At 41.8% G+C, this 21,330-nt stretch overlaps 1 protein-coding gene across 11 annotated transcripts in view; it reads right to left on the reverse strand.

Annotated features, from left to right (window-relative positions):
- Positions 1-21,330, reverse strand: part of LOC148677957 (janus kinase and microtubule-interacting protein 1-like) — a 123,724-nt gene that overhangs the window by 35,476 nt on the left and 66,918 nt on the right. For 7 of the 11 annotated variants that reach the window (XM_088628894.1, XM_088628950.1, XM_088628980.1 and 4 more), the window contains exons 5-7: positions 17,299-17,418; positions 16,034-16,180; positions 13,075-13,230 (exon numbers count right to left, since the gene is read on the reverse strand). In XM_088628894.1, the coding sequence (XP_088485020.1) occupies positions 13,075-13,230; positions 16,034-16,180; positions 17,299-17,418 (423 nt within the window). The remainder of the gene's footprint in view (positions 1-13,074; positions 13,231-16,033; positions 16,181-17,298; positions 17,419-21,330) is intronic. The other 4 variants (XM_088628940.1, XM_088628960.1, XM_088628929.1 and 1 more) reach the window with 3 other exon arrangements.

A 21,330-nucleotide genomic window follows, 5' to 3' on the forward strand; every position in this document is an offset into this window, starting at 1 on the left:
GAAACCGGGAAAGAGATCTAGGAATCAGACTGCTGCAGTCAGTGTAAAGGAGACAATTTAGTAGAAAAGAACAGGGTGGAAGTGAAAAGTCCTTTGGATTCATTAGCCTGTATGAAAAATACTTTTAAACAAGCCTGCCTTGTAAAAATGATACCAGCACAGCAGTTTATTGCACGGAGAAGCTTTTGGAATGATTTACTGAACAAATTACCAAAAGACGTGGTCCTCCTGTCTTCAGGAGTGTACACAGATAAATGGCTGAAAACCCACTGTGCAGAGGATAGGACTATCTGTATCAGAAGGAAGATCACACCCAAAGCGGGGTGACTGGGTAGATATGGAGGATTTAGTAAAGCAGTAAAGTAGAGGGAGGCTTCCGTAGACATAGGACACCGAGCCAAGGAACATTTTATGACTGACAAGATGACGACAACTCCACTTGGAATGAAAGAAAAGATACCTCTCCCTATGATCTTCCAACAGGAGGTGACGATGTTAAGTCAGGCTATATAAATGAAGGTTCAGGAGCTGAAATGTCAATGATAAATTCTAGGCCAGGATTTAAGGCACTAGGCTATGAAAATATAACTCTGGCTGATGGGAGCACAAAACATTAATGCCTTCTACTAATAACTGGAATGTAACAATGCTACTTGGAAACTATGACCTTATCCTGCTCAAAGACTTAGACAGGTGCAACAGCACCAAAACCACAGAAACGACACTAGCCAAGTCTAGGCTTCTCTGGTACTGTGTAGCGGCGAGGCTTATTAATAAGAAAGAATTAAGTGTTTCTGAGCTTTCCCAAATTAGGCCTCATCTCTCTGTTCATCTCTGTGGTGCAGCCACAGAGAAACTATTCATGCAGGCTGATTTAAGGTTCCTTTGATAAAGGACAGCTCCCAAAGGGGGATGCACTTAGCTAAGCCTGGCTATCATGATCAATGGTCATCCACTGGCGCCTATCTGTCTAGGGAGTGCCAGATGGACATCTAGACTGCATTCCTAAGTGTCAGGAGTAAGTGACTCATATCTCACCTTGATCAACCAATCAGGGACTGGTAGGGCCGAGTAACCCACGTGGGACTGTGATGCCCATGGAACTTTCAGCCAATGAACGAGCGGAAGTTCCTCCAGGTAAAAACAGGCAACACAGAGGGCCTGAGAAGATTCAGTAAGATTCAGAAGGGATTCTGTGGAGAATTCTGTGGACTTTTCTAAAGGGAATTCAAAGGAGAATTCCAGGGCAGGACGGCCCAGGAGCAGAAGGCTCCCAAGGGCAGGACATTCTCGCAGCGCGCCTCCTGACCATCCTGAGACTCAGCCCGGACAACCACGGCCAGTGTGTCCGAGTGCCAGAACTTTCCTTTGTTCTAAGAGTCTAGAGCGGAGGTTGCCAGAGAGTAACCAGAGGATCCACCCAAGGCTAGCAACAGCAGCAGGCCTCATGAACAGGTCAGAACTGTGGACAGCTGAATCACTATTCAGAACTAGCTCTTCATCAGGAACGAACCGGTCCTCTTCCTGACTTGCTGGGACCCACAGTCATCTTTTCTCCTGTGCACAAACTTTGCTAGTTAAAGCCAACACTAACTAGCCGGTTAGCAGCATCTGCAGCGCACCGTCGCAAGCCGCACAGCACAGCCTGGCACCGAGCCAGAGAGCGCGGATTGGACAGCAACAAGCCTGCAACTGTTTCTTTGTGCCCGCAGGAGATCTGAATCCCCAGAGATTGGATGAGTATTCAACTTCAATGCATTACAGCTCGAGAATTCAATTGTTATCCCAACCAGTTGATATCAATTTAATTCCTAAGAGTTATGTACTTGTTTTGAGTATCTAATGTAGAAGTTATAACCAAGTGCATTTACGAAACGGTCTAAATGAATGATATACTGAACGTATGTCCTCTTGATATGTGTAACACTTTGTAACTGACTGAATATATATCTTTTGTATTCTGATAACCCTCTCGATAAGATCTGTTAGGTTTATATGCATATTTTATGTATTAATAAATGTATCCTCGTGTATTAGTACCTGTGTGTGTGCGTTGTTTGAGTTATGTCGCATGGTTGGATTCTAAAGCCATCAAAAGAATCAATTTTGTGATTTACTGCTACAATTAATAATTGTCTCAGTAAATGCCCAAACCCTACAGAACTGGTGCCTTCAGAGAGCCACTACATTACATTTTGGCTATGGCAACATTACATATTTGGCGTCCCTGGGTGGGCGTGGCAAGACTGAAATGAGTCAACCAAGCGGAATAATTCATATAAAACGCTGCGGGTTTCATACACGACAATACAGTGTGCTGAAAGCCGAAAGGAAAAAAGTTCCCCTTGCTCTTTAAGCAGTGCTTGATTGTTTTGTGATCTTTTGCGATCTACCGGGTTGATTGCATACTTGATCTTGTGGTTTTCTGTGGTAAAACTGTGATTTCGTACTTAAAAGTAATACTCTTTAAGTTTAACGATGGTTGCTAAAAGGTCTGAATTCGAGTTGCTATTAAGCACTCTCTCTAGCAGCGACAAGTCTGACCACGATCTCACTTATCGAAGAATACAGTGCGTTTATTGACCCGACTGCCGCGATAGCCGGCGCCCTTAACATTAAGCACGAGAGAGCAGAGTCCCCTCGCGAATATTACGAGAGACTTAGACAAACTTATTTTGCAGGGCGAAATGATGAGGGTTGCGAAGAGAACACACATTTCAAGGGTTTATTCATTGCGAATCTCCACCCGTCAGTCAGAAAGATGATCTTAATGCATACAGATGCACAGACCATGAAAATGACTGATATTAAGAGATTCGTGCAGAAAGCCTGGGAGTATGATGTCCAAAGTCGCTCTGAGCAAAAACCTGCTAAAGCGACTGTGTTCGCCGTCAGAGCCAGCAGGGTTAACTCCCTCCTGCTCGAAGGAGCACAGGCTCCTGAGCTGGCTAAGCCCCGTTCCAAAGCAGGCACACAGGACCGCACCCAGCGTCCTTAGTGCCATGAGAACACCGGGGGAGGGAAAGGGCTAGATAAAGCTGAACAAAAGGATTCAGTAGCCGCCCGCCTGGCCAGGCTTGAACAAGCTTTATTAGGACAGGGACAACCGCTCCCCAAGGCTGCTGGAAGCGTGAATGAGCTGATACTCTCCGCTGGAGGAGGCGGAGACCCGCCCCATCTCCCTCCCTCAGTCTATCTGATTGAGCGGATGGGTTCCTGCCTGGATGAGGTCAGCCACTCCCAAGTGAGTGCTGACCCCACCCCTGAAGTCACAGAGCAGGCAGTAAAACAGAGAGGAAAAGCAGGAAGCTTTTACCTCAAGGCTGCCATGGGAGATGTCTTACACAGTGAGACACTGATTGACACTGAGGTTGAGAGGTGTTTGATGTCACACGGCAAGCTCAAACGGGTAGAAAAAGAAAAGGGCATGCGACTCAGAGCGGAACCTTTGGTGGATCACCAGAAAGGTAAAGTGTGGAAACAGGTCAAGGCTCCTAAGCCTTCTGTACAGAAGGAAAGGGGGGCCAAGAGGCAGACTGTGCTCACACAGTGCCCACAGAACACAGAAGCCTATGTGGGGATTCCTTCTGTTCCCTCTGGACAAGAAATAAAAATATTTTCTTGTTCCCCGGATATACAGGGAAGTCGTGTCCCGGCTGAGGTCACAACAGCCTCCCTGCCACAGGAGCGGTGCTCCAAGCAGCCGCTTGATCCACCAGGTAAAGCACACCCCTTTTACATCCCTAAAGAGGAGCAGATCTCCCCACCTGGCGATGAAAAGGAGCTTTCCCTGTGCACCCTGGCATCCAAGAGGGGTCAGGAACACCACCCTGCAGTGGTGGAAGGGATCCAGATGGCAGGAGAGCAGGTTGGTGATGTAGCCCTCACCCTTAGCCCTGAGAAGTCCTCTATTAGTGAGGATCTGCTTGAGCAGCTGTCACAGGGCCACCGCCAGGTGCCCCTGGTGCAACATTCACAGGTTAGACAGGAGGTCCAGCTGGATGCTGAGACTACTGCGCTGTGGACACACCTGATCCCAGATGCCGATTCCCTCTGCTGTGACCCAGGGAACCTGCAGTCAGGTAACATTATTTCTCACAACTACCAGGTAGTGAGTGAGACTGACCTGATTGTTCCTGCCTCAACGGCAGGGTTGCCGGCACACCCAGTACCCCCAGAAGGGACAGGGAATGAAAGCCGAGCCGGTTTTCTTACAGCCACCAGCTCAGTCTGTCAGTCTAAGTCGGACCAACAGTGGTTCAGCCAGACTGGAGCTGGATGGTCAAGTCACCCGCCTGCCAGTGCAGGACATCGCAAAGGGGGGTGTCAGAATCCCTGCCTGCACTGACATGGGCCTAGTGGGTGATAGTAAGTTCAAAGACAGTGAACTAGCTATCCCACTGCTGGGGCAGCTCCCTGAACCCCTAGCAAGGGAAGGGGGGAGCGAGCAGGTGTCCTACACCCACGCCCAGCGAACGATTGTAAACATGCCGATAGAGGGAATCCTCAATCAGGAAGTGTGCAGGGTGGACCGGAACAGTGAGAATGGGGTAACGATCCCAGATCACTCAGGTGCTCCAGATGATCACTCAGCCAAGGGTCAGGCATGCTCCACCCCTGCAGGGTTCCTAGAGCACAGGCATGAACAAATTGAAAAAGCAAATGCCCTGGAAAAGGAGGAGCAGCATCAGCAGCTGCGTCAGATCTCCCCAGATTTCCAGGATGGTGGTGCCCAAGATGCCACAGGGCATACTGAGAAAGACACCATGTACACGCTGTGCCAGCTTAGAAAGGCAACAGTCACTCAGAAGGAGATGACTGGGATCAGCCACCCGAAAAGACTTTTGGGAGGACTGATTGCTGCCGCCACTGTTGCACGTTTGCTTTTTCTGGTAGGTTTGTGTGCTACTGGCACTCTCACCCTGACTGCCCCAAGAAGGCAGGTGTCAGAGATGCCAGAGGGTAGTGACAGACTGTATCGACAGCAGCAAAAGTTGGAAAGCCTAGGGAAAACCCTACAGGCTACTTCCTATGCAACAGGGTTAAACCTTATTCCCCAACCAGTGGACATGATTATTGGTGTTATACAGTGGGTTTATGCTTGTGTGCAACAGGCCAGAATGTTGACACAAGACCTGTTAAGGGAGCTTAGTGCCACTGTAGCCAGTCTAGCCATGGCACAATTCCCAACCCACTTGAGTCCACTCTTCTCAGTAGAGGAGCATGTGACATTAACCTCATCGTTCATAGCTCACCCAGAAGGCAAACCAAGATTGAATTCGGTTCCAAATCTTGAGATGGGTATGGCTACCAAAGCTATCCATTGGCTGTGTCTAAACGATTCACCAATGAAGGGTGTAAAGCTACTAACGAGCAGAGGGAGGTTAATGAACTCCATGAAGAGCAGGTGGGAAGTAAATAGCTGGTCAGCACACCACATTTAACTGTCACCATGACTTGTGACAGGCATGATACAGCTACCACAATGCAGCTACCTAACCAAATAGTTTTCCTGCAAGTTCCCGAGGAGGCCACAGTGCTCTTGAACTTAACACTGTACTGTCTAGAACCAGACAACATAAGACCAAACTTGAGGTCATGGATGCCTTCAGGTGCCACACTATTGAATTGGATAGAAATCCAAGAAACAGTAAGCCCTGAAGAGGTACAGGTAGTTAGTTTGCTTTAATGGAACGAACCTCCAAATCACCCTAGCAGATACCCAACACAGGTGTTGTGGTTTATCGGGGGGCTGGGAACAGGAACCGTTGTTATTGTAACACTACTGCCGGGTAGCTGGATCATGACTGGATGTACTCTGAATGGTGTACTCTCACATCAAGATGTACTCTGGGTAGCACGAATGAGTCAAAGGTAGCATGTCAAAAGAAAGGAAGTGACTTCTCCCCAAATATCTACTACAGAGGTATCAGATATTGACAGTGAACTTCCTGATGTGTAATTCCTAGACTTAGATAATGTCTCCTACCGTGTTTATACATACTCCAGATGTTATTCATCCTGTTTGTATCCAATGCTGGTTCCTGTATGAATTCTCGAGGAGTAATGTCGACATTTAAGGTTAATGTTCTAATGACAAGGGACATCACTTAACTCTGTTTTGTTTTGAAGGCAACAACGCCTCAGGACCTCGTGACCTTCAAAAAGGGGGGATATGTAGCGGCGAGGCTTATTAATAAGAAATAATTAAGTGTTTCTGAGCTTTCCCAAATTAGGCCTCATCTCTCTGTTCATCTCTGTGGTGCAGCCACAGAGAAACTATTCATGCAGGCTGATTTAAGGTTCCTTTGATAAAGGACAGCTCCCAAAGGGGGATGCACTTAGCTAAGCCTGGCTATCATGATCAATGGTCATCCATTGGCGCCTATCTGTCTAGGGAGTGCCAGATGGACATCTGGACTGCATTCCTAAGTGTCAGGAGTAAGTGACTCATATCTCACCTTGATCAACCAATCAGGGACTGGTAGGGCCGAGTAACCCATGTGGGACTCTGATGCCCATGGAACTTTCAGCCAATGAACGAGCGGAAGTTCCTCCAGGTAAAAACAGGCAACACAGAGAGCCTGAGAAGATTCAGTAAGATTCAGAAGGGATTCTGTGGACTTTTCTAAAGGGAATTCAAAGGAGAATTCCAGGGCAGGACGGCCCAGGAGCAGAAGGCTCCCAAGGGCAGGACATTCTCGCAGCGCGCCTCCTGACCATCCTGAGACTCAGCCCGGACAACCACGGAACGGCCAGTGTGTCCGAGTGCCAGAACTTTCCTTTGTTCTAAGAGTCTAGAGCGGAGGTTGCCAGAGAGTAACCAGAGGATCCACCCAAGGCTAGCAACAGCAGCAGGCCTCATGAACAGGTCAGAACTGTGGACAGCTGAATCACTATTCAGAACTAGCTCTTCATCAGGAACGAACCGGTCCTCTTCCTGACTTGCTGGGACCCAAAGTCATCTTTTCTCCTGTGCACAAACTGCTAGTTAAAGCCAACACTAACTAGCCGGTTAGCAGCATCTGCAGCGCACCGTCGCAAGCCGCACAGCACAGCCTGGCACCGAGCCAGAGAGTGCGGATTGGACAGCAACAAGCCTGCAACTGTTTCTTTGTGCCCGCAGGAGATCTGAATCCCCAGAGATTGGATGAGTATTCAACTTCAATGCATTACAGCTCGAGAATTCAATTGTTATCCCAACCAGTTGATATCAATTTAATTCCTAAGAGTTATGTACTTGTTTTGAGTATCTAATGTAGAAGTTATAACCAAGTGCATTTACGAAACGGTCTAAATGAATGATATACTGAACGTATGTCCTCTTGATATGTGTAACACTTTGTAACTGACTGAATATATATCTTTTGTATTCTGATAACCCTCTCGATAAGATCTGTTAGGTTTATATGCATATTTTATGTATTAATAAATGTATCCTTGTGTATTAGTACCTGTGTGTGTGCGTTGTTTGAGTTATGTCGCATGGTTGGATTCTAAAGCCATCAAAAGAATCAATTTTGTGATTTACTGCTACAATTAATAATTGTCTCAGTAAATGCCCAAACCCTACAGAACTGGTGCCTTCAGAGAGCTACTACATTACATTTTGGCTATGGCAACATTACAACTGTATAAGTCAGTTGACATGTCAGTTGAAATTGAAAAAAAGGTAGAAGAAGCACAGATCAGTAGTGCTAACAAAAATACTCAGGCAACTGTTAAAACAAACTAAAAGGTAAAAACCACTGTGGAAAACTAAGCAGTGATTTTGCACACGAGATAGAAGGAGGAATACACCCCCCTGTAAAACAGCCTAATCTAAACTCAAAAGTTAAAGAAGAGTTGAGAGTAATACTGTAGTTCAAGAATCGGTAAATAAAGAGGTTTTAATACCTGTTAAAACAGCACCTACCAATACACCCATTTTAGCTGTACGTAAGCCTGATGGGACATACCATCTGGTCTGCAATTATAAATCCTTAAATAGGAGGACAGCTACTGTAGCTCTACAGCCAGCTTAATCTATCCTGGTGCTACTATTAAGCACATTAAACTCTGCAAATGTGCCTTTGAGCCCCTTAAGCATGCAAAAAACGGCTATTACTTATGATGGACAACAGAACATTTGGACTAGGTTACCTCAAGATTATAAAAAGACCCTACTTGCATCAGAGACTTGAAAGTTAATTTTGGGAACTGCAAATTATATACATGATCATGTGCCTGAATTTCAGAAACCGGCCAAGCCTTTATATGCTAAACTAGGGAAAACAGAATGGTCATGGAATGACGAAGATAAGCGAGTACTAAGCAATTAAGAGAGGCTGTCTGTCTAGGCCTAAACGAACTCTGACCCCTAGGAAAGCAGAACAGAGACTAAGAATAGAAATTTCTACTGATGTGAAAAATGGAACTATTAAAATAATGAATGAAGATAAGATTTTGACTGCAATTTGGATGAAAATCTTTGGAACAGTGGAGCAAACGTTTGTGGAGGTTGAGCGAGAACTTAGCATGTTAATGTTTTACTGGTCTAGACTTAGCAGTAGGGACAGACATAACCCTAGTTACTAATATAACAACCTTAAGGAACTGTAAAAGAGACTGTTATAGATGCCAAGACTACTAATGTAAAATGGGGGAAATTTCAGAACATTCTCTTAGATCCTCAATTATTGGTAGAAATGGAGGGTAGTCTACAAAACACAGCTTAGAGCAAAGAAAGGAAGGACTGTCAGTTTAAAGTCTTCACTGATGGAAGTATGAAGGAAACAGATGTGGAAAAAGCCTACTGGGCCTACGTGATTAAAAAGAAAGACCAGACAATTTTTACTAAAGAAGGGCTACTGGTTCTGCACAGAAAGCTGAAGTAATAGTAATTGTAGAAGCCCTGAGCCAGTGTGAAAAGACGCAAATTAGGAAGTTTATCTACTAACAGACAGCTTCTACTGCTATCAGGCCTTAACAAAGAATCTTGAAATTTGGTGTCAAAATAATTATGAGAATGCAAAACGAAAGCCCATTGTTCATACAGGAGAATGGAAATTAATAGCCGAGTTTATGGTTAAAATGGACATCACCCCTGTGTACCAACTAGGGCATCAGAAGTCCGGAGATCATGCTGGCGGTAAAAACGAGGCAGACCGACTGACTCAACTGAGGATTATTATGGTTAGAAAATCATCCTGGCCTGAGAAGAGAGAATTTAGGGAAGAGCCCCCTGATCAGATGGCCGAAGTACTGCAGGGAATCTATGAGGAATTGGGTCATGTAGGTACTAGACCTATCACCAAGCACTGCAAGACACTTGGTCTGAGCATCCCTAGAGTACATCCACATGCTGCTTAAGTTAAAAGAAAATGCACTACATGTCAGGTAGAGGAGGGTCAGCCCCTCAAACGAAAAGAGGGTGAGAAATCTGTGAAGTCTTCTCTGCCTGCCAGTTTAAGCCTGGAGCTAAAGGGAATATGAAGTACTTTTTGGCAATTGTCTGTAACTGCACTGGGTATATCAAGGTCTACCCTACCAAAGTCGCCACTGCAAATGTGGTTACAAGTGTGCTAACCGATTGTTTTTTAGCGGCATTGGGTATCCCTGAGGAAATTGGAACTGACCAAGGTACTCATTTTAAGAATTCTAAAGTGTTATTACAGTTATTACAGCAACATGGAGGACAGCATGTTCTCTCTCCACCCTACACTCCTCAGTGCAATGGATTGGCTAAAAGGGCAGTTGGCCTCGTTAAGAAGGCTATAGCCAAAAACTTTAATACAGTAGGCCTAAATAGCCTAAGAATTTGATCAAACTACATTCTATTCTAAATGGGAGATGTGGAAAAAATCAAACCTCGTCCACTCGGGAGATGTTGGGAAGGGAATTCCAGTCCCCTGAGACTTGAAGCAGGGGGAGGGAAACTGAGCAAGCTCACCTCTGCCCTCTCACTCCAGGCGACAAGGTGAGACGATGTATCGTCCAGCACCCAGGGGATAGGTCCATAAACCAGACATTCACAGAAGAAATTGACACAGTAGAGGAGGTAATCTGGCCTAACTTGGTAAGGACTTCAAAGTGTAAAAAGACTTACAAAGGTGTCTTAACAGATCTCAGATGGAGCCTTAGGTAGATTTACTCAACAGGCAGATTCTTGGCATCCTAAGGAGGAGCACACCCTCGTGCATGAAAGCATGGGAAGAAACACATGTAATACAAGCTAAGAAAGGAATAAATGAGAAATTACCTGTACGCCTTAAATGGACTCCTTATAAATGTGGAGATTGTCTTAAGTGTGGGAAAAGCCCATATACAGTAATCTGGACCAGGGCCCCAGGGAACAAAGCCCCATCCTCCATCCCTGGAGGAGATACAGACCAGGCCTTGGGCCTAAGAACTAAGCTTTTAGGAGGAGCCATGGTAGGAGAAGTGTCCTTCTGTCCTGAATGAAGGCACTCTCTCCCCCGAGCTTCAGTTGTGGTGCAGGGAACTGAAAGTGATGAAGCCTTAAACCGAAAGATGTACCTGTGGCAGTGGGACGGTACCACTCTATGAAAATGCATGGTACAGTACACAGTATGAGTATATAGTGACGGGAATACTATACTGTAAACAGGCACTGTCCTTCGGATGAGACGTAAAACTGAGGTCCAGACTCTCTCTGGTCATTAAAAAATTCCAGGGCATTTCGCAAAAAGAGTAGGGGTGTAACCCCGGTGTCCTGGCCAAATTTCCCATTGGCCCTTACCAATCATGGCCTCCTAATAATCCCCATCTATGAATTGGCTTCATTACTCTGCTCTCCTCCCCACTGAAAGCTGGGGTGTGGTGAGCGTTCTGGCGCACTAGGGCTGAAAAGAAAACATTCTTTAAATGGAAATTTTAAAGAATGGATTTTAAATGGAATGTGTACATTCAGTTGTGTAGAAAAAAAACAATCAAGAAGGAAAAATAATAAAATGGTGTAACATGGATACATGGCAGCTACTAGAGGATACTGTTTCAGCTTTAAGTTACTAAGAAGCGTCTCTTAGATTTTAGATAAAGTTTGTGACACTTCTACTTTCAAGGGCGAGAGGATACTTCCTGAGGTCTGGGGGGTCCCTTCAGCAAAAATAACTTTAAAGTTTACCTTAGTATACTGTACCTAGGTAAGCTGTGGGTTAGTGATTGTCAATGAGCAGTACAGAAACATACAATACAAGATCACATTAAGGGCACAGAAAGACAACAACAAGATCAAGAAAGAATGGGAAGAGAGAGGAGAGACGAGTCCAGAGGAGTCGGAACTTGAAGCTTGCTCCAGGCGATCCAAACAAAACCTGTTTGGATCAAGTATTTGAACCTTGCTAGTGAGAGCTTGCTATTCTGTGGTTTTAGAGAACATGGGTTTCCTGAGTAAAAGATGACTCAGTTAGAAATATCTTTCCTGCTCAGGTTGTATTTTTACGGATAGGGATATAGGCTGCCATTTATTTTGTGGCATCCAGGGTGCAGAGAGAGAGATTTAACTGCATAACTGCAGGTTGCATTGTATTTAGTTAGAAGGCAGCTCATCTCTTGTGTAAACTCTGTAGGCATTAAGAGTTTTATACTTAGTAACAGTCTGGGGTTTTCTGGGTGACCAGAATCTTAGGCCTCTGAAATGCCTTGTTTGTAATAGTGTCCAGTATATAGAGTAACTTGTGTATTGTATGTTTTGTTGTGTGCAGTGTAGTTTGTGTCTTGTCACTGTAATAAATATTTGTTTAACCAAGTGTGCTTTTATTATTGCTTTCTTCACCAAAGCTGTGCCAGAGAATACATAATTCACGTGCCTCTAATTATACCAACCGCTCGGGTACTGTGTATTCTGGAAAAAGCACTTAATAGCTGGAGGTTATGAATAAATTATTATTTCACTTATTGACTAAAACACTCTGTCAATTCCTGATTTTCACCATTTTTGTTAAAATACTAATACAGACTTCTGCGATATTAGCTTAAAGGATTCAAGTCCAACAACCTACAGTAAATCCATCTAAGGAAAAGTTTACATTTATACTTTTGGCCTGATATTGCAAAGACCCAAGGAAAAAGGAGTTTAAAAGTCTAATGGGAATAGACAAAGCAGAAGAAAATTAAAGCCTACAACTGTCTGTAGAAAGCTATTTGGATATTCTGTAAATTATACTTGTACCTTATATCACAACAACAGCCAATAGCTGATAAAAGCCACAGTTCTTCAAAATAGATATACAGTAGGTTTAGACCTAATTGGAATCTTAATGGATCCTTTCCCTGCATCTGGATTTGTAATACTTCAGTCTGGGAAGTGGAGTTCAAAACAAAAACAGATAATTGAGAACTTAATCGAGGTTCAAACAGTTCAAAGTGAAGATTTGTCTAGTATTTGATTGTCTAAGAGAAAGCTTTTATGCACCTGGGATACCTAATCCCAGTGCAAATTTGAATATTTTAACATCACTGCATTTGATTAAATGGATGAATGTGTAGCAAGTAAAATTTATGAAATTTCACTACAAGCTGCTGAACAAAGCTAGAGATTGACATAATCAACCAGACTATGACCTCTGAAAGCTCCGGTACATTTTCAGTGAAAAATGTCATTGCAAATAATTTATATTAATCCCCTTTTAACAAGAGAGTTACATTGTAAACAAGTTCAACAGCGAGCTTCACCTGCTCCTGGCCTTCCACCTATCTGTACTGGGCCAGAGACCATTGTGGTGAAATTAAAATTTAGAGACTTTAGAATCGGAGGATATAAGATACAAATGACAAATGGCAATTCCAAATGAAATTTCAAATTAACTCTCCATAATGCAAATTTACAACTAACCATTCTTTCACACTTAGGGAAAAAAAAAACAGCAAGGCAGGACAAGAGGATACTTAGGAAATAAAACTGCTGGTTTGTAGATGGTCTAAACAAATCAGAAACTGTGCTGCAAGTGGTTAAGGCAAACGGAGAAGATCCACAAACAGCATATTTCAGGCTAGAAACGTATTTTGCGTTCATATTGACGATCCCCAAATAAGCTACATGAAAATCCACACTGCAGGGACAGCAAAGCTCACCAAGCTCACCACGGTCAAGTCGTCGATCATGCTCTGCTGCTCAGCCACTTGCAGTTTGAGGAACTCGATCTCCTGCTCCTCGTGTGTGTGGCTGAGATCATTGAGGGAACTCGGTCTCTTCAGAGCAGTTTGCGTCTGGGAATGTAATTTCTCCTTCTGGAATAAGAAAGCAAACACACGGAGATCAGGCATCTTCAGGACAACTCACAAGAAAAGGTGCCCACTTGTGCAGGTCACAACAGTCTTTCTATTGAATATCAAACATGATTGCAAATCAATTACTGTATGTTTTCTAAAAAAACGTTTGTTAATTCCTGTAACAATGCAACTTAAGCCTTTCTTTATCAGTGTTTCTCATTATTGAGAGCCTGTAAGTCTTAATGAGCTTGCATGACTGCAAGGAACTGCAGGTTCGGAAGGTTATCTGCTCCATGACACTGTACATCACCCTCTTCTACAGTTTTAACTGTGCAAACTAGTCCATAGAAACACGACCTGAAGCTGAAAAACTCCCATCTAAATATTCATATATCCTAAGACAGTATTGTAAAATCAAAGACAATCTGTTAAATTTGGGTTGGAACCTTTTTACATTTTCATTTTAAAGGTACACACAGAGGGGAAAAAAACATTTACCTGGTTGATTTTGGAAGCTCAGCCTATAAGCTTTAGGATATTTAAATCTGTTTAAAGTTAAAGCACTACAAAACTACTACATCTCTGCAGTCTCTGTTTCATTTAGAATTAAAATATCACAAATATCAAACAGCAACACATTTTTGTGCAATTACATTTCATTTTTTTGGAAGAAAACCATATAATGAAAAATATGGAGAATGATGTCTGATAGAGTTACCATAGCCTAGATTTTTTTATTTTCAATGCCTCAAATTTTCTCGTCTAATCACAATTTACAATTGCCTAACCCAAGAGAATGTACTGTATTTAAGGGGATGCACAGAATATAAAGAGAGTAGAGAATTATGAAACATGATGTCTACTTATTTGTGTGCGATAATTAAGCTCTTTAAAATATGTTATTCTGGTTGTATTTATTTTGGTCTGAAATGACCAAGTCTAGTCATGTTTGCTAGGGACAGAAGACAAGAAACAGAGAAGAAGCATTCTTTATGAGATGCAAAACAAAAATTCTTCACCATCAAATACAAACTCCAATAATAAGACTGAGATAAAGAAAGGTAAGTAATTTTCATATCTGAACCAGAACAGCTCACCTGGACAAATCTTACCCTGGTTCCCATGGTGGTAACAGGAAATATCCCCCAGCAATAATGCCCCCCACATACAGTGTACAGCTGGGTGGACTGGGCAGCAAGTCTCTCATTCAAGGGAAAACAGGGGATGTGAACACTAGTTATGAACCCAGTACACTTACCCACTATGCCATGCTGTCCCAACGATACAAAGAAGGAGCCTTTATTCATCTTTGGCTTTAACCTACCATAAGAAATCCCATTTTCCTTACAATTAAAAAAAGGCAACACTTCCAACTTTTCTGTCAGTATATTAAATGATGCTTAGAAATAACTGAATTTTGAAATTCAGTGTCTACAGTTTACAGAGAAAACTGCTTAAATTTGGAAAAACATTTCTTAATAAAATTCCATTACCAGGACTGTGAAAGTTGCCTTGAAGATCTGAATGAACCACTTCTGTTGCAGCACAATCCTAGCAACTCATTTTGTATTTATTAAACCTGCATCCTGAAACACGTATTGATCTCCTTAATGCTGAAAAAATCTCCAGACAGCTCAAAAAACATTCACACAAAAAGGTTTTTCTTTGAAACAGCGCCTAAGGGAAATTATTAAACACACTTTGCAGACAGGATAAAAAAGTTTACCTAATAAACATAAAAGAATCCTTGTGTTTAATTGGAGTTTGAGCATTTACAGTACAGGCTTTTTGTGCATGTCAGTGGGGTGAACACAATGCTATTCTATACAAACACAGCAATCTAATAAAGCATGACTTCATTCTGAATTACTCCAAAAACTGCAGCCACGTGCAGGGTGAGATACTGTAGCAATCAAATGAATTGAATTATAATAAAATATGGTTAGAAAATTAAGATGACACCCCCATAAAAGACAAGGTATTGGATTTTAATAGATCATGTCCAACATCCAATCTTTTTTTTATTATTTCTTTAATGAGAGGATTCTGACCTTCAATAGCTTTTTGAAGTAAATTACTCCTTTTAACAAGAATCTCTTCTTGACTCCACTGGAAATTATTTGAATATAACAGATTAAGAGTTACCAAAATGCTGTCTTGTCCCAGTTGAGACAATTATTGCATTTACAAAGAAGATTAAATGCAACTGAATGACATATGTATCTATAATAATAATGGACACTACACTCAAAGGGCTTTGCAGGTAATGGGGACTCCCCTCCACCACCACCAATGTGCAACATCAACCTGGATGATGCGACAGCAGCCATAGTGCTCCAGTACACTCACCGCATACCAGCTATTAGTGGGGAGGAGAACAGAGTGATGAAGCCAGTTCATAAATTGGCATTATTAAGCGGCCAATATTAGTAAAGGCAAATGGGAAATTTGGTTAGGATGCTGGGGTAACACCCCTACTCTCAGAGAAAGGCCCTGGGATTTTAAATGACCAGAGAGAGTCAGGACCTCGGTTTTACGTCTCATCCGAAGGACGCCGCCTGTTTACAGTATAGTGTCCCCATCACTATACTGGGGCATTAGGACCCACACAGACCACAGGGTGAGCTCCCCCTGCTGGCCTCATTAACACCTCTTCCAGCAACAACCTTAGTTTTTCCCAGGAGGTCTCCCATTCAGGTACTGACCAGGCTCACACCTGCTTAGCTTCAATGGGTTGTCAGTTTTGAGCTGCAAGGCGTTATTTAATTAAGATGCACAGAAGAATGTCACAGTCTTCTGTGGTAATAATAAGTTAGCTCACCATTTCAGCATGCTCCCTTGTCAGGTTCTTCAGCTTCTCCTCCATGCGCTGTAAGGACTGCAGGAGGTCCTCGTTCTTCTTCGACATCCTCTTGTTCTTCTCAAATAGGGGCTTCATCTGGCTTTCTGTCTCTCTGACACGTTTCAGCTTCAAGGCACAAATGTCAGTTCAGACAGGTTCGCCTGCCCACCACTATCTTTCACACTTCATTTTCCACATTGACCTTGAAGGTCTCTTTACTGCTGTGGCCAGCTGTTTGCACAAGGATCTAGATCATGTTATTTGACCCCAACCATACTGCCATTAACTGTGTTTCCTGCCAATTCACTTTACACAGATTTTGAAATAGTGGCACCTTTTATATGCAACACCAAAATAGAATGTGTCTTCTTCTCAATCAAGCATTTTACATTATTCAGATACAGACCCATAAAACCATAAAACAAACCGAGGTAACTGCACCTCTTTGTGGTTTTTTAAACTGCAGTTGCCTTACATGTAAACTGCGATTGAAGCAAGTTGTTTACACACTTACTCATGTGACTTGTGTTTAACAACCTATGGAATTTAGTGCTTCAGTTATTTTCCACATTTAAAAAAAATGTACCTACATTTCATATATGCTCTACATTTTTAGAACTATTTAGTATTTGAGTCACTGAAGTGATAGTCACTGTTGATGTATAGAAATTGCGAATGCATATTACTGTAAAAGTGATTTGCCTGGCTGTCCAAAAGAAGTGGGGAAATCTCCCCATGGGCTTCAAATCAATGACTTTTGTGATTCAATTACACAGCCAGTGTGCTTTACCTCTCTCCCAGCTGAGGAGGCCATGTTATCAGAACACACCCCTTGCCCCTGTAGACATGAGTGAGGCCAGATAAGCTGCAGACAAGTAGGAAATCTGTCCAGTTCCTGCATGGCTCATTAAAGAGAAGACAGACCCTGCCATGTCCTGAAGGTAATACTAAGAATTGTGGGCAGTAATCAAAGGTGAAATAATTCGTTTTTGCTTTACACCGCATTATTTAACCTTTCATGTGAGAATGATTGATGTGTAGCAATAGCAATGCTGTGCTGTGTAGGGAGACAGTGATTCCAAATTTTTGAAGCTACTTGAAAAAATGTTGGTTTTTTTAAGGTTAAAAACCCACTTCATCTAAAACTATACCGCGGGTCCCTGAGCAACTCGTTCGAAAAACGGACCGTTGCGGTTTGCCCTGTTCTTCCGATAGGCCTGGCCATGAAAGCCAAACTCTCTCACCAGCTCGTTCCTCTCGTCGGCCAACAGCGTGTTCCTGTCCTCCAGCTTGCGAATGACTGCGTTGAGCTCCGCGATCTTCAGCTGAAAGCGCCGCACATCCCTCTCATCCAGCTGCTGCTCCTACACACCACAAACTGTTCTCAAAACATGGGACAAGCTAAAGGGCCAAGGGCTTCCCAGCCTCACTCAGATCTCATTCAGATTTTAACCATGTGCGGCTGAGTGGCACTTTCACGCACCTCAAACCGCAATTTGTAAGTCAGGTCATTAAAAGCGTTTTTTTTTAAACTTCAATTCCAATCAGGAAATCAGGGAACATTAAACATTAAAACAGCTGCTACATATTCAACATTTCACATCTTCATTTAAAATAAATTCTTACTTCACAAAAGATATATCCAGTGAAACAAAGAAGTGAAAATTTTCCTTTCATCTTAACATGAACCCAGAAAATCCATCAATTCATGCGTACATATTTACTGCACATCAAAAACATACCGCCATGTAATTTCAGACACACAAAGTCAGGTCTTTAGAACTAGCCTTCTTAAAATGTTAGTTATTGTGGTTTGCTTCCAGATTCCTACCAGAAACAGTCTAGGTTGCTTCAAATTTAGACATACAGATGCAGCCATTCAAAATGGGTGAGGTATTTCACGGCATACCGCGACACGCCCACCGGGGTATCACGCGGTATCACGTGTGTCACGTGACTAGCTATCCGGCGTCGCCTTGTAAAACCGCCAGGGGGAGCTTAACCTCTCATGTACAGCATTCGAGCCTTTAATTTTGAACTGTGTATTACAGCATGTTAATTATCAGTCATTCAAATGTTGGTATATTTTATGAAAGCAAGATTGCTCAGTTGGACAAAAGTACACAACCTACCTTTATCAGAAATATTTATGCATCAAAGCCTTTACTGAAGATATTACTAATAGTATTAATAATGGATGACTTTGGACAAGCTGTATACTCAAAGTATAATTTCTTTAGCACATTTGTACAAGCACTTGGAATCTGTCCAAGCCATACTTTGTCAGGCATTTTGTTTTACTTCAACGGGCATAAAAACTTCCTTGCTTTTAACAGGGCGTTTCATAATTTCTAACTACGAAAATGATTTAAAATGCGACACCTATCATGAAAAGAAAAAAATACACACCAGTATTCCATTTCTCCCTAAACATTGTAAGCTTTGAAGTCTTTAACTAACGTGATACCGGAGTCAACAAGCATACTTTTAGAATTTGATTAAAAGGGAATATAATATGGAATCGCGTATCTCAAGAATTTAATAACGGTATGATTATATCCGTGTACTGCGGCAGGGCTGTTTCGCCTGCCTGCTTATGCGAGCTGTCTTGTAGCCTACTGGTCTATGTGTGTGACTACCAACTGGCAGGTTGTTTGTTCGAATCCAGCTAGTGCTGGACCTTTCAGTTTTATTTATTTATTTTTTAATCGCGTAACATAAACATATTACCGTATGCAAACTGTACTGTATACAATATGTATATGTTTATTTAATGTCTTAACTGTGCCCGTTTAAGTATTGAATATTCATATCTAATTTTACCACTGAAGGGAAATCTTAACATAAACATACAGTATATGGCTGGTTTCGGTACTTTAAAGAAAAAAACACACACCAGTATTCCATTTCTCCCTAAACATTGTAAGCTTCGAATGAAACCACTAAATAAAGACATAAATATAGAAATCTTAAGATTTGTTTTATTTAATGTTGGTAGCAGGATGAACTGTCAGAGTGTATATTTTGTCGCAAAGTTGCTACAAGATGTTAACAGTGAAAAAGGTATTTAGAAATGAGTTATTTCAAAATGAAAAAGAAAACATACACGAAACATGGTTTCATTACGACCAGAATCGGTCTTGAGATATTTTTAACTTGATTTACAGTATTTGAGAGGTATGTCTTAACACCGATACTACAGTGCTTAAGTACTGCTCACGTATATGTTTCTAGGTTTATATTATGCATTTCATACGGTCAAATTACTTTTGAGCAATAAGAAGCGAGAAACGGTATGCGTTTTACTTTCGTTTTGTGCTGGGACCCGTGGATTGATTAGAGATATCAAGTACATACAAGTCATTTTTTAAATGTTGTAGTTCGTCTTGAAAAAATGTTACGAGTACATCATCTATCGACAATTAGGTTCTGTTTCCATATTGCGGATTTTGGTTAGGTACAGTATTATCAAATCCAGTGGCGCTGTGTGTTACTTTACTGAGTCCCAATCTGTGATTGAAACCTGTAAAACCGGTTTAATTCGTCACAGCCAGCACTCTTCAGGTGTGAGGGTCTTCTGCTCAGAATGAAACGCTAAAATGTTTGTGTATATTCTAATGGTAGTGGGGGCAGGGTGTGTGGGAACAGGTTTGTTCTTCACACCTGAAACATTTTCTCTGAAAGGATTTTCTTCGCAGTTAACCGATCTTGTAACAGCATGTTACAGTTTACTATTATTTACCATATTAATTATAAGTGCTTAATGTAAAATCTTGTAAAAATATATTTTCATTGTTCAAATATACATTAAGTCTGACTATCATATAATAAGTTAAATACAAAACTAAAGAAAAAATAGGGTTAAATATAATTCAAAATATTTTGCTAACAATGTTAACTGTTTATGAATAAAATGTATTAACTAAGGAGTAGGATGGCACAGTTGTTAGTATGTTTTTTGTTTTGTTTCTTTTTCATAAATACAACAGTAGTACCTGATGTCTCAGTGGCTTTCAAAATTAAATTATGCATGCAAACCTGTGAACTAGAAAGATAACTAAGATTTTAATACTAATTAAATGACCGCGGGCACTTCCCACCGCCTCTACATTCTCAGAGTAGAACAGACTAACCTTCTAATGAAAGACGGTCCACCCCCCACGGACAGGAAAAGTGCCCACAGGCACTTAAACTTAATATGGTCAGGAACGGTAAACAGTAACATGGTAAGAAGGAGCACGTACAAACGTTTTCGAAATAACCACATGTAAGACTCTGATCCTAAATAAAGAGATTTCTATATGTCTTTATTTAGTGTTTACATTAGTGACAAAGGCTAAACTTTTAGCTTCAGTAACGTGTACATATCTCCCCTTTTAATAAAACGACTTGGTTGAAAACTGTTCCACAGCCACTGTTGTTTCATCAGTGAAAAGTACATCATGAAATGCCTCTCCCTGTTCAATCAACTGGAAAAAAGAAAAGGAGCATAAAGCTTCTGATGGTCATAAACGATATTCATTTAGGAGCAGCATCAGAGGTATGTTTTTAACTGCACTGCATTGGAGAGAATACCATAGTGTGTTTTTTTTTTTTACTCCCTGGCGGAAACTGTCTTCCAGAAGAATCAGTATGGCTCAGAGATTAAATAAAACTTCACAGACATTAACGAAGAGCATAACGCGTGTACTGTATGCACTGCAAGTACAACCCAACTCTCTGCAGGAGTGCTGGCTGTGACGAATTGAACCGGTTTCACGGGTATTTTCAAAGTAGGAGGCGAGATTTCCAGCGAAAGACACCCCCCCCCCCCCCCCTCAAAAACCCAGTAAATACAGTACTTACTAGTTAAAGGCTAGGCTCCCGACTACGGCGAAAGGAACCCTTCTTTCATTAGAAGACAATGAACATATTTTAGCCCTGAATGAATTAATAGCAAACATGGTTTACATAAAAGACATTTTTCCAAGAAAGTTTAGCCTTTGTCACTAATGAAACCACTAAATAAAGACATAAATAGAAAAATCTTAAGATTTTTAAAATACATGACTTTGCTAAAATTTATTTGAAAATAAAAACAATTACAACCGCCAGGGGAGAGAGAGAACAGGGGAGGGATGTTGGTTTTGCATAAGGGGCGGGGCTATGGAAAGTATGTTTGGGAATGTGTAGTTACATGTTCTGGCTGTTTGTGAATTATCGTTGTTGAGTATGGAGTGTTGAGGTATTGATTTTTTGTAATGCTTTATGTTGAAAATTGAGGTGGATTTTGTTTA

This window comes from Lepisosteus platostomus, chromosome 1 (assembly GCF_059453375.1).
Source record: "Lepisosteus platostomus isolate fLepPlt1 chromosome 1, fLepPlt1.hap1, whole genome shotgun sequence".
In the NCBI taxonomy this organism is placed as follows: Eukaryota; Metazoa; Chordata; class Actinopteri; order Semionotiformes; family Lepisosteidae; genus Lepisosteus; species Lepisosteus platostomus.